A 15663-nucleotide genomic window follows, 5' to 3' on the forward strand; every position below is an offset into this window, starting at 1 on the left:
GGAGAAGTTTTCATTAGAGTGTTGCTCAACTGGATGAAAGACGCAGTAGACGCTCAACTTCGAGATCAACAGGCTGGATTCCGTAAGGATCGGTCGTGCACAGACCAGATTGCGACATTACGGGTCATCGTTGAACAATCAATTGAGTGGAAGTGATCACTATACATGAACTTCATTGACTATGAGAAGGCGTTTGACAGTGTGGACAGGAGTACATTATGGAAACTTCTTCGACACTATGGAGTTATTCAGAAGATTGTCAGCATTATCCAGAACTCATACGATGGACTACAGTGCAAAGTCGTGCATGGAGGACAGCTGACAGATGCATGTCCATTAAGGAGCGGAGTCAGAAAAGGCTCTCGTTTTGTATATTAACTGAGCAGTGAGCTATTACTAGACTGTTGGACTTATTTTCGTTCACTACTTAGGTAAATTGGACAATATTTATCTATTTAACAGGTTATTTGAACTACTATTAGTTGTCGCTGTTTACAGAATCATACATCTATGAAATACACTGGTAACAACCATAACGAAAGAAATAAAATAAATGCAACCCAAAGTAGCATGAAAATGTAACAATTATAAGAAGAATCGTTTCTTAAAAGATTATTTCATTTATTACAAGAGATATCACGAAAGTATGGTAGTCTACTTTCTACCATCAATCACTGTATTCTTTTGTGTGTGTTGCCTAAATGACAGAAATAAAAATCAGTCATCAAATTCAATCAACATGGAATTAAATACTCAAACCTTCAAAAAATGTCATTCATTTAATCAATCAATCACTCAACCAAAAAGTCAGTCAGTCAGCTAACCAATTAGTTAACCAATCAGTGATTATTATATTATATCATTTTTGTTAGCTTTCTAAAGATTTGTAAACTGAAAAATAAAACTCAAGATTTATGCTGGACAATTTTTTTGAGAAACTTAAAATAGTGAAATGAGTTTGCATTGTCTGTCTTGATACTCCAAGTTTTGTATTTATTTTATATAATAAATTTTTATTTTTCAGCTTTGGGAATGAACTGAAAATGACCTAAAGCATGTTCAATTTGCAAATGATTGTTCAAATCAAAATCACATCACAAAACAGGTTAACGACTTATCACAATGAAATATTTCGGCAGCTATGATATTGTACATACAAAATGTTGTTGTTGAATGAACATTAAGCAAATATTGTAATCATATAATTTAGTAGGATTAGTTTTCGTGAATTTCTTAACCAAATATTAGAACTGCATTTGTATTTCATAGAATTAAAGAAATCAGAGAAAAAGTAAGCAAATATTACTTTCAAAAAAAACCACCAAAACTATATAAGGCTTCTTATTTGTCTTTCTCATTTATAAATAACTCCTATCAACAAGAAAGTAAATATAAACTCAAATTACTAAAAAAATAAGGATTTGAAAATCGACAAAAAGAGTAGGTTCTTGTAATTATTCAACAGATCGAATTTAACAGTGAAGTAGGTCTTTGCATTCATAGTTCATAATCACGGGTAAATTCCTAATATCCTGTCGAAGATTTTAGATTATTAATCTTTTAGTATTAGAGTTACCTGATATACAGAAATCAAAACGTGGAGTGACTTGTGAACTTTAAACTTATATATCATCTAATATCAAGAAAACATAATAATGTTCAGCAACTTATATAACCAACTCAAATTTTGGAATAAGATTTTTATTTAAAAGGTAAAAAGTCTTGTGAAATTAATTTGATATGATGTCAATCAAAATCCAGTATTTATTCACCAACTTTACATTCAAGTGAAACATAAGTTGCTCCGCTTAATTTACAACAAAATTAAGTGGAATTGGATTTGAAGGGGTTGATAAAGTGAAAACAAGAAAAAAACATTAGTTTCCACATTTTGAATCTTATTCCGGAATATATTGGCCCGAATAACCATTTGAGTAATAACAGACAGTGAATTCAGTAACTTACAGATTAGGACAAGATAACGAGTAATATGACGTCAATGTATATGGTTTTATCGTGAAGCGAATCCGAATAAATAAATAATAATACTAAAAATTAAATAAAAGTCATGCTTGAGTGGAAAAATGTGAAAAAACTATGGATAAAATTCACTGTGTTTTGAACATCTTTCTGTTATTATTGCGTCAAAGGAACCTTCCAACAAGAAGTATCCGAAAGAAAAACTAACTTTTTTTTAGTGTTGATAAACTGTGAGATAATTAATTTTGTCTTCATTTGAGGAAGCTATTGCTTTGGAAGTTTCATTTCAACACGTTCCCACCTAATTAAAGTTTTATTACTATACAAATCCACATATACTTGCCCAAATTTAGCCGTAATCATTAAAGTTTTGGTTTGATTTAATTTTACAGCTTTGATGTAACGAAAACTAGGTGGCCTCCTGAAAATATTCATTTTACTGTCTAAATGTTTTTTCCTATAAAATTTGAATAAATCTTGGCTTGGCCGACAACTCGATCCATAAAATGAGGTATGGATATTTGGTGTTCAGATATACTATGACGCTTGCGCAGTAAATAACATAAAAGATAAAAGGTTTTTTGTTTTTTTACAACAGAACATCTCAATTGGTTTTATTTTTGTTAATCCGATATTGAAATTAAAAAAGGACTGTTAAGAAGTTATATTGATTAATAACTACATTTAAAAGCAACTAACTTATAAAGGTTTGTATTTAATTTTCAAAAAAACTGTACGATATTTAAAAGGATTTAATTTGAAAAAATTCAGACAAAAAACTAGATTCGGATTCGGAAAAACACATCCAAATAGATACTTAACTATTCGATTCTCAAAAATGTTTTCACATTTTTAGTTTTATAAACAGTATATTGACCAAGATGACTGTTATCATAAGCATGCCTACATTCCAATTCTGTTTATCCTTTGGACTTTATGACCAGTGACAAAGCATAAAAGGTAAAAAAAAATTCAAGAAAATGTGTTTTATTTTTATTTATCTACATTTTCCTCTAAGCAAGTAAGGTAAATCTGTTTTTTAAAAGTATTGAAACCACTAAAACTTGAACAGTAATAATAGGTTGTAGGTATCGTCACCAAGTTTTGATTTGATAATTTTGAATAAATTGAGCATTGGGTAGATTGTTATAAATAAATTAGTATATTTGTAATATCTCAATGAGCAGAAAAATTAGATTTTCTGACGTTTCGTGACTCAGTGTAAGCCACTTCTTTCAGAGAATAATTGGGTTATTTATCCTCTGAAGGAGTTGGGCTTCCCCCGGCGGGCTAGTACGAAACAACAGAAAATCTGATTTTTCTACTCATTGGAATATTACAAATATATTAATTTATTTGTAGTAATAATAAGGTTTTGGACTAGCAAACAGTATTAGCTCCTCAAGGGAATTTTAATATGACAAAAAGTATAGTTTCGCTCCGTCTTCACTAAAAATGTAGTTACAAATGTTTGAATCATTTTTATCACTGAGGTCAAAGGATGTTTTTTAATGTTTATTAATTACTAGTTATTATAAATCCACTATTTTTTTAAACACTGAATTATTATACATGTTATCAGAAGGGGTTTTGTGGAGATTTAGTATTTATCATAGTTGAAAGCGTGAGTCAATTATACATGTGCTGACAGATCAAAATGGCGATGTTCCGGCGATGAGTTTCAAAGTACTATTTAATAATTTCTAAAAATGTTTATAATGCCGTAATAAATATCTCTTTAAATGAGTTCTGACAAAGTAAATACTAATTACAAGCCGCTTAAATCTTAGTTCTTGACATTATTAATGTATATCTATGTCAAGTGAAGGTGTATAAATTAAAAGTATTTATTTTTACTGTTCCTCAAAGGCGATCTAAATAAACCACGTCCACATATGACAGATGGTTGATTGTTTGTGAATGAGTAGAACGTTTGCAATTAATAGAATTATCGGAATAATGTCTGATTTGTCTAAATTGAGTGTCGATAACGCAAATGTTAAATGTCTAATTTAGTATTTATTATCCTTGTTTTGTTTGTGAACATATATATATGTCGAGATAGAAAAGGAAGTTGGTTTATAAACAACACTCAAGTGGTTCGATTAGCCCTGAATAACTCGTGCCTTGTTTCCAGTGCATAACAGCGTATCCACCCTAAATATCAATGTATCAGCTTTGAGATTTATAATGCCTTAAAAATAATCACTAAGACTTACAGGTAATGAAGAACCAGAATGTAATTTTAAGTGTCAAACTTACAAAATCCAATCAAAATAATTGTAATATCATTAAAATTATCGTTGTCTTTCCTCTGTTTGACATACAACTGGTTAATGCATAATCTCTCAAACTAATGACAGAAAACATGAAGTATACAAATTTAAGTTTCATAGAAACAACGAACGTATTTCAGGTAGAGATGGATATGAAACTTGATTTACTCAGGGAAATGCATACTATCAGCTAGCGGACGATAATAGAAATAAGTGATAATCATAACAGTGAGACATTTGATTGTGATCAAAAGAAACTAACGTATTCTCTTTGTAGGTTTACTGAAAGTATATCGTCTTCATCACTTCGATTAAATAATGCCATCTCATGAAAATTTGACATACTTCTCAGAGCTAATATGTTTACTAGTTCGTTCTTGGCAATCACTTTCACCTTTGTTTCCGACTCCTTCGTCTGAATTAATCATATCTACTCTCTTGCTTTTACTTATTTCTTTCAGCGATAGAAGAGAATCGAATAATAATTAGATGTGAGGTATTATTTCCCAATATAGCATAATTAATCAATAAATGTCATAAAGTGATGTTGAACAATTACTGATAACAGTCCAAAAAGTATATATATATATATATATATATTATAACGAGCACTGTTTTTCTGTGTAACACTGGTTCAGTGTACAGTTAAACTTATCCATACATAAACAAAATAACTACTGAAAATTATAAATCAGCTTTAGAATTTTATGCAGTTCATCCTGTATAAATTATGAGTTAAATACTAAACTATTATCAGGTTATAAATTATCATCGTCTCACTGTAGAAATATTCAGATTTCTTGATTTCAGGGTAATATTTTCTTTTTATTTACTTCCTACATCATAACAAATAAGTATTACTCTAATTATTATAAAATTATCTAGTTTATGCAAAGCTATAAATACACATTACATATACCGCCTTATAAAAGGAATATTAAGCAGCAAAATACGGTAAAATAGAAAGGAATTCAAGCGCTTATTAATAGTATAAGTAGATTACATCTTATCAGTGTAGTTTGTTTATGCAGGCGTTTGTTCGTAGTATAGAATTTAGACGATGATTTTTGGGCTGTATGTTTTACGACACTTAGTGATAATATACGATATAATTTCGTCCCTCATAAATATCTTTCCTTTCTACACGCGGAGGGACACCTATCACTTAATATGAAGAGTGAATGATCTAAATACACTACCAAATGAATTGTATACTAACTTGCCATTTTACGGTACATTTTCAAACGTCACGATCACATAAAATACATTGATAGCAAACTAGTAGTTTTATTACTCCCGTTTTTACTTTACACTTTTTAGGTAATAAAACCCAGATAAGTCCACAAACTAATCAGAACTGTTTTCATGAAACTTTACATATTTGTATTTTACTGGTAGGTTATATAAGAAAACTCTGAATCCTATCTTCTGTGATTTTCTACAAAAATACACTGTTAGTGATGATACGGGCAAATGATAGAAAATAAAACTTATTTTTCAAATACACCATCACAACAATACAAAAGATCAAACTACCCTTACTCATTGTACAGGTGAACTTACTGCATATAGCAGATTAGAGTTTTGTCTTTGAATTTATGGTATTAAACTGCAAACTATCCTAATGCCGACTGTTTAAGGTCATGTCACAGAACTAGATTGGTCAACAACTAATATGGGTCAATTTATGTTTAATATTCTACTTTCTCTAACACCGATACGAACTTGGAGCAGAATCGTTTGGTTGACTGAAGTTACTTAATAATCACATTTGTTACGCTTAATCACTATGTATTAGTCAATTTCATGTTTATGCAATCCTTACAGTAGACCGAAGCTTTGAATTGATGATTACAGTGCAATTTGACCAGCTAAATTCGATTAGTATTATGATCTGATGGCTTGATTTTAACACAATTATTTACAGTGAAGCAACAATGTGAATAGTATCGATCAAAGTTTTATAGCTCACAAATTAAAATCTTAGTGACAAAAAAACCTAAAATGAAGCCTCTTGTTGATACAATTAATAATGGTCATGAAAAATATTATCATCAAAATAAATATGTGTTTCCTTTAGTTGTAGCGCATTTTTGTCAGAATGAAAGGTCCATTTTTCCATGCAAATCAGAGTGCTCTAAGATTATAATAAAAAATCTCTTGTAATAATCCATTGCATATGTGATCTAACCAGTCATTGTCTAGTAGTCATCTTTATTTGAATGAATAAGATAAGGTTCGCCAATCGTGTTCTTTTATTTGTTGTATACAATTTGTTTTTTACAAAAATTTATCATATGTGATTTAATGCCATTTACTTCTATAAAGTGGCATATTGTTCTTAGACATAACCTATGGAATTTTTTCTTCAGTTTTCTGGTACACTGACTAGTTTTTTAAAAAGCACAAACAACTTAAAACTAATGCTTTGCCAAATTTCAAAATAAGTTATGAAGTCTGAAAAATGAAGTAAGTATAAAAGCATTAAAATAATCAGCGGATGACAGAGAAAGGCATAGATAGAATCCCTTGATTAGGTTTGATATACGACAAGTAACACTAAACCATGGACATAAATTGAGTACTCTCTCTAACATTTAGTGGCAAGCAATATCTTTGGAACTCCGTTTCTTTATAACAGTCATATATCATTTTGTTATAACTCTGTTGTTAGCCAATAAGTTTGAAATTAGGCGTAATTAGTACAAGAACGCTACTCAGCTTGTAAAATTAATCTTTAACTTCAACTAAGGCTTTTTAAGTATAATGGTCACTTGGTAATTTATAAAAAATGTTTTACTAACAGATTTTAGAGTTCATACGATACAAGGTCTAAAATGATGCATTATAAATGGTTTTAAGCTTGTAAGTAATTTCACATATGAACAAACCATAAATCAATAAATCTTAGACCTGGAAGCGCTGAATGACCGTTTCGTTCTACTATAGGACTGCTCATAAAAGCACATTCAGAATCCCGAGCGCGAGAATCAAAGAGACTAAATGGATAACACAATGGTGTTTGAAGCAGACGGTACTGGGTTCGAATCCTGTTGTGAACATCAACTCTAGGATGCACGTAAATTAAGCTGACGGGCCCCGAATAGGGCGAAACCCGCGTCTTGGATTCTGCTGCTAGCCACTATTCATCTTTGCTTATAGTGTTTGTAAATCAAAGCAACACCGAGGCAATACTCACAGTATGCACATATGCCAATAAAAGACTGACCAACCGCAAACCTAAACATCAATGAGAAAATTTAAGCAAACAATATGAAATGAATTTAGCTGTTAAACATGTTTATCGCAGTTTAGTTAACTCAAAATCACACCGATTTCTATAAATTTGAGTGAAATTATTTTATTAAGTCATTTTATAGCCTGATGAAATTACCATACATTTTTGTAATGAAGCTATCACACAACTACACTACCTAATGAACACTTAAAAATTAATTGTATTCGAATGATTGAAAACGATTAAACAACAGGAATTAATTAGACGTCCCGAAAATGACTGAGTTATTCAGATCCACTAAGTGGACCAAATGTTTGACATTTCCGATACTACGATCTAATGTTTATTCGTTTTGGTTAATGAATAGCTTTTTATTTCCTTTTTTAAAGAAACTGTTTGTGTAAACGTGATACTTTTTGTTTTGGTTACTTTTAGTTTACAATGATACTCTGAGTCACATTTTTGGTACTTCTAAATTATCGGCTATTCTGTAACGATTAATCTGAAAAAATATTTTTCTACTTTTTTTCACTCATTTTACTGCTGTACGTTTCATTCTAAGTTTGGAATAATACACATTACATGTAAACATCTGCTCTTTTGTTAAGTGGATGTTATCTATCTTATCTAGTACTACTAGCTAAGAGTTTAAAGATGCATTCATTTATAATGCATTTTCTCAAATACATGTCACACTTAAGTTAAAATCAATGAATTTGCGGTTTTCGACAAAACACTGTTAACTTGTTTTCGGGTGTAAACTACCTTGGTTAAGCTTAATACATACAATCATAAAAGTATTATGAACAATACGTTAAAGGTTTTTCAAAGCTTTTGCTACTCCAATAGCGTTTGAAACTTCCTAAGGGAAGAAATTCATTATATTTTAAACTCACTACTCTTTATTCTCATAATTACTTTGTTTAACACCTCTTGACAACAAAAAAACATAATGCAAACTAATCAGCTTTTCAACTCTTGACGTGCTTATCCGTCACGATCAAAAGGCAGTTAATTACAAGGTTAAGAAAAATTACTGAAGAATAGTATGGGTTGTTAAATCGTGAATGGGAAAGTGAGTATCGTTTCACAAAGATCACAATGCAAATAGATCACCCACAGTTTTAATTTTCATTTATCGAATTGCTTGTTTGTTTATCAAATATTATCATTACTCTCAACGAATACCCTGATCGTCTTTGTGGTCTTACCATCTAATAAAATAGTTCTCAAACGATCGATTCAGAAAGTGCCTGTTTAAGACATAACATTAGGCTGTTTCCAATAAACTACAAATGTTTATAATCACTTTGAAAATGAATGTGAAATCAAATTAAAAACAGTACTTTTCTCCAAGAAATTCTTTTTAATAGCAATAAACTACGTGATTTAGAGTTCAGTGTAAATACCTCAACCAGTAAGCGTTTTGTGGGTTCAAGTGAAGCTTTATTGTATCTGTTTTAATACCATTTGTTACCCTGTTTTCATAAGATGCTTCGAGGAACCATTAGCTTCATCTCAAACAAGTTATACCTTATACATGGACACTTTTCTGGTATCAAATCAAAAACGGTGTAAGATTTTCTATTGAATATCTTAGATGACCAAGCATTTGATATGTAAAGACATTACAATATAAATCAAAATTTTTAAATTCGTATTTAAAACCGGTAAATGTAGTATATCTAAGAAACAGCAAAATTAATTGCTTCTCACGAATATTAGAAAATTTGTCTTGTCTTTAGACTTGATATATAAAATTTTTTAATTGATAGTCTTTATAGGTGGGATATTACCAAAATATACTGGAATAAGCTTACTTGCGTTGAGACTGATAAGATACACTATCATTGTCACTTGTCAAATCCTTTTTATTATGATATTTATTTTTACTGACCAAACGAGGAATAGCAACGGTAGAGTATTTCTTTTGAGTTTTTCCTCGATGGACTTCATCTTGTTGATCACCTGCACTATCATCATAATCAGATGAGTCATCTTTAAATAATCTGTTCATTCTAATAGTGAACAATTCATTTTTTAATGAATTGGTTGTTGACGAAGATGACGATGATGTCGGTGATGAGGGTAAAGTTGCGGATGGTGAAGATGTTAGTGATGATGGCGACGTTGACAAGGAGGATGATGATGTAACTTCACTGTTTTTATTCAAATGATTTTCATACTTCTGCCACATTTTATGGATATTTTTATCATAACATAATTTAATTCTGTTGTGATTAGTAGAAATGCTCGGTATGTATACATTCTTGCCAATGTTATCTTTGGTTGAGAATAAATGTTGATTAAGTGTTGCGTAAGAATCAATTTTATATTTTGATTGGTTATTATCATCATTTTTAAGGATATAGCACGAAGAGTTTTTTTGAACAGTTTGTGAAGAAGCATCGATTTTATGTTGTTTTTGTTGTTGCCGATTATAATCAATAATGTTATCTAATGGATATTGTGGAGTTGAAACAACTATGCCAGGCTCTGAAAGACTATAAGTATCTGGACTTGTATTACTAATACCTGCAAGGAAAGAAGGCAAAACAGTTCATTTTTATTTCGCCTTCAATCATCAATAGATAAGTACCATTATAATATAACGGAAATGATATGCGAATAGTAGGAGTTTAGTCTTTTTAATAATTATTTGTAATCAATAAGTTCTAACAAGTCCACCTATGTTATATTTGCGAATCAAATTTATCCGTATTGGAGAATTGCAATATAGTCTGTATATTGTAGCCTGTACTAACTGTGCAATAGTTGATAACTTGAGTACAAATCCCGAATATAGGAAACGTTTTATGATTTCTAGTATCAGTAACATATAACTGTCGTCATTATGATCACTGTCAGTACACAGTGTACTTTGCTACACGTATTTTAATCAACATTTCATGCTACCCTGAAAGTAGCAATGTAACCTTTTGACTCTCATGAAATAAACAATATTGAAATTTTGAATGATCTGTAACTTCATTGAATATAACTATTTCACTCATTTCTTCTCTACCTTTCTGAATCCACATGGGTATTATAAGGTAGTAGAGTAACTTACAAAGTATTAAAAGTGATAATGATCACCTTGAAAACTCTCGCTAGATAATTTCTAAACTTTTCCTAGAGTTACATTTTCAAGGATAGTACTTCTATATTCATCAATAATAGAATAGTCTCTTTTTATTGGATATTATTAATTTCTTGAAAAACTAAGTTATTTTGACGTATTTAAACTATATTCTAACAAAGAAAAATTTGCGTGTTTGTACCACTGCGACAGTCTGATTCCAAGTATCCAATTCCGAAAGTCATTTACTATAAAATATTTCCTTAGATTCCAGATTTAGTGTTTTATTTATTATTAAGCTGATCAAAGTAAACATTACTGTTGGTGAAAAAACCATACAACATCATCGGTAATTAAATTTGTGTGACAGATAAACTTCACAATTGCAGGGTTATGTTTTAAAACACATGGGTACCAATGTATAAAATTTTAAATATCATACAGTTAAAAACATCAGTGTTACTAAAAAAACCGTAAAAGAAATCATAAGGAAAGCATAGGTAATCAAAGTATATATATATCGACTTTTTTGAAATACGAACAAATTCCAACCTAATCACTTGGCGTTTAGACACTTATAAGATTCGAAAAACCTTAAAAGGCTTTGAGAAACAATCACTTACCATGTTATTCTGCATAACTGCGTCTGTTAATCTACTGAGGTATTACGTCATAGCTGTCATACACGCTCATAATTATACATTTATGTCTCAGTCGCATTCACTGTTATAACTACGAATCATAGTTGTGGTGATTTTCACACTAAACTTAAGAGTCATTCACACTGTAACCATAAAAATAACAACCAAGAAAATTACTTTTCAATAAATTGCACAATCCGAAATCCACTTGTCTTTAATGGCATCATTTAAAGACATTTAGTCGAAAATACATGAAACCAGCACATTTATTCACCGGAAAAATATATTGAGTTCTAACCAAACTTGTATTATATTTAATGATGGTAGCAAGTAATATGTAAATCCAGTTATATTCAAAGTGTAAATAAGTTTTAAAAAGGAAATATAAATATTCTATCCTATGCATTCAGGATTCATAGATTAGTTAACGAATTTCGGTTTACTCATAACTGGCCAGATGTTATCAAGAAAAATATTTTCTTAATGTAATTTCAAATTATGCTCTCATTTCTAGATAATTGCTTTTTAAACTGAAATAGAGAGAACGTTTTAATGGCTAATTATTTTGTATCAATTTTAATGGACGCTTTTTAATTGTTAAAATTATATCAGAAAGAATCGGTAAACAGTTTTTTCTTGCAACTATTCATCATCTGACAACAAGATTTTACTATAGAAAAGACCTCTTTGCTCTAATTAACTAATAGGAAAACAAACAATCACTTTTTAATATTATTTTAATTATTCGACTCTCAGTGGTACAACTACTCGATTTTCACTTAAAAATTATATTTGGTCGGGGATAGGCATCTACTAGAGTGTTCAGCCTTCTTTTTAATACTGAACAAGGATAATAAAATAAATTGCAAGTGTTACAGATGAATAATAAATAATAAAACGGTCAGTAAGTGAAATAAATTATTGCGCATTGATTTGGGTTAGAATGACCGATTCTGAGTCAAATTATTTTAGATTTCTGATCATTGATGTTCTGTAAACATATATGAATGTATACCTAAAACTCGCTGATGCTATAAGCCTTTCCTGGTGACATTTATTAACAACCGCAAAATTCATTCAACAAAAAGGAACAACTGATTTTATTTCATAGAATGTGAACGTAATATTAATCATATAACCTTTTTACTTAAAGGAAAATATCGAATTCAAATAAAATATTGTACTACATTTCATATAATTTGACTTCATGTAAGAGAATTTCAGCGCATTTGTTCGCATCTTTGACCCGAAAACTTTTTTGAATCCATGTACTTTCGATGTACAAGTAACGGCATCCATCACTAAGTTTTCCTTTGAAAAACACTACCACTGCCAAGAAGATAGGTTATAATAATATATAATTATGTACTGACCCAAACGACCCATGGTAGATATGGATTGATTATAGTTTCCGTTGTTACTTATCTCCACCGCTTAATTTACTTTCATATATATAAATTTAGGTCGGTTTACTGTATAAAATTTGAGCCGTTTGTATTTGAGTAGCGGATCTAATGTGCAGAAGGATTTACTAGATTACTCCCATACCAGACGGTATATTCCATTAGTTTGTGTGGCTTACAGATAACTGCTATGTTAAGACCTAGTTTTTGCTTCATTGTTAATTAATTACTCTTAAAGTTCGAATGTTTAACAAAATTGGAAACTTATCTAACCTATACTATGCAAACGTTCAACAATCCTTTAAAATATAAGTTTGTGGATAATTTTAAATGAGCAGAATCACTATAATTTTGATAGAGATCATGAACCGACTGATATTAGACCAACAGTGAAAACCTGGAAGCACTGGACGGATGTTTCGTCCTATTGTGGGACTCCTCAGCAGTGCACATCCAAGATCCCGCGAGAGGAACGAAACGACCGTCCACTGCTTCCAGGTTTTCACCGGTGGTCTGATATCAATCGGTTCATGATCTCAATCAAAATCATAATAATTTCCACAAATTCATACTGAGAATCACTATAGTTATGCTAACTTTTCGAATTATCATTCGTGAATGTAATTAATTAACTCGCTTGAATGAAATTGGTATTTTAGAAATAATAGTTAAGTCCACATATTAATATTATTCAATGAAGTATATCTGATTGATAAACTTTAACTATCTTGACCAGAACTGTCCATTTACAAACAAGACAATTAAAATCTCTATATCATTAGAAGCGTCATTACAGATCCATACAACACTAGTTCTGATTTTAACACTAATAAGTCAAACTACACCTAACAAACTGTTTTTAAATAAATGTCATCGTTTTGAAGGAAATTTTTACCACCTTGAGGTTATATTGACGGCAAAAGTGTTTCAATAATGTTATAATTACAAGTGCATTTATACTGTCGACAGAAAATTTTGTCAAGTCGAATCTAATGTGAAACTTTATAAAGTTAACCTTATCTAAATTCCGTTTAGACTGTAATTTGATGTAGGGGTGAAAATTAGCCATACAATACCTTTATTACATGATATTGAACCTGTGTACCTTCTTTTAACTTCGTATGAACTTTAGGAGATAAATCAATATATCAAACAAAAATGGTAATCGTTTTTAGTTATCTATTTGTACACAATTTAAATGTAATCTGATAATAAAATATGTACCAGATAGAAGGAAAATATAGGTGTGATAAATTCATGCTTTGTTTGCTTATCCTAAATAAACATCATTGATTAGAAATATAATTCGACTGAGTTAGAGACTAATCTGATTCTAATACTCATGTCTTTTTCATTTTTAAGTGTTCTGTTCATGATATTCCACAGTTTAATGTGTCTTCCAAAAATAATATATAATGCAGTAACAATATAACTGCATTTCAGAAGTAAATGATTTACACTGATCTTTAGACAACATTATATCGAAGTCGTGTATATTTATTTAAGTATACACTTTCACTGTTTACAGAGCAAAATTATTTAGTGACTAACATTCATATGACTTCGGTAAAAAGATTAGTCTCCTAATTGGTCGTTTGGCAATGTTATCTTAGCTACGAAAACAATATCTGCTTTTTACATGTATTGGCAATTTACATTTTTATCTGTCCTCCTTAACTAACAGGTGAATAAACAGTTATTTTTCAAATAAACGATAAAATTGATGTGGCACGTAGATATAGTTTGTTTATAAAACTGAGATTAGATTTTCAGACTATATTTATTTAGCATACAACAGACATTCTTATTCAAAGAACACCCCATTTTGCTTTTATGTTATACACTTGAATAATGATCGTTCTGTTATTAATGTCACAGTCGTGAAATTTACTTTTTTGATCAGCTGTTAGCTGAAAATTTCTAACTTAAGAATCAAATGCATAAAGTGTGGGTCAACCTTGAGGATGATTATTTCTTATTCACCCAAAGCTATAGAATTATTCACAACCTTTGACTTAATAACTTCAATTTAATTTAATTGTCATGCAAAGGTCATTGGATGCGGCTTTGAGCAGAACATTTCACATCAGTAAAAGCTTCAGATATTACAGGAACTGGCTTTAAAGTTGGAATCTATAAGTTAAAATTTCGTGTATTAACCACAAAGCTACCGCTACTTACTACGTAGTTAACCCATAAAGTGTTCTTCATTTGCTATACTTTGATTTAAAATTCGTAAATTCCTAATATTTTTTGATTTATTTCATAAAATCTCGGACATGAAGCAAAACTGAACCAGTAATTGTGATCAAGGTACCATAAACATCATGGGAACAGTTAATAGAAAGGCTAGTAACTGGATAGTAAAATTCCCTCAAATACTTGATGTCAACATTTTTCAGGTCGTTTTTAAAGTGTTTATATACAAGAAATTCATTTACTTTTTAGGAAATAAATAAAATGACACAAACGTCAAAATAAAAGGAATCGAATCTTGGACAAAATCATGCATCGAAAATAACATAAGAATTGAATGTAGTAGTTAATTTACATTACATATTCAATATCACAGAACACAAAATATCACGATTTGCTTGTTATCCCCATCAAATTATTTAGTCAAATTAAATAGGCGAAAAGCTAGTCAGAAATAAATCACTTCGTTATCAGTTTTCGTTCGCCTTTTATTATTTTATTATGTCGTTACTCGACCAATATAGAAAGTTGACAAAGTCAGACAAAAGTTTCACTATAATAATCTTGAATGCTAATGCAAATATGGTAATGTATTGTAGCTCCCAGTTAAGATATGATTTGGAAAATGGGTTTTAATCATAAAATTCTTGGAACTTGGATATATCATGAAATAGAGACATTTTGATTGTTTGTACAGTCATTTCTCTTCCAACATTATAAAAGTACGAATTCTAATTTTCAGTCCTTTAATAATTAGAATTTTTGTCTTGGGCGGAACTCTTTACATATACAGCTTACAGATTCTGTGTGCAAAGCAGCACAACCCCGAAAAGATATTTTTTAATAAATA

At 30.2% G+C, this 15663-nt stretch overlaps 1 protein-coding gene across 1 annotated transcript in view; it reads right to left on the reverse strand.

The window, feature by feature from the left end:
- Smp_159020 (hypothetical protein) overlaps positions 1–15663 on the reverse strand; it is a gene marked incomplete at both ends in the record, with an annotated part of 50751 nt that overhangs the window by 14549 nt on the left and 20539 nt on the right. Inside the window, one exon of the mRNA XM_018794246.1 lies at positions 9315–10022. Coding sequence (XP_018648678.1) covers positions 9315–10022 — 708 coding nt within the window. The remainder of the gene's footprint in view (positions 1–9314; positions 10023–15663) is intronic.

This window comes from Schistosoma mansoni, chromosome 1, assembly GCF_000237925.1.
Source record: "Schistosoma mansoni strain Puerto Rico chromosome 1, complete genome".
In the NCBI taxonomy this organism is placed as follows: Eukaryota; Metazoa; Platyhelminthes; class Trematoda; order Strigeidida; family Schistosomatidae; genus Schistosoma; species Schistosoma mansoni.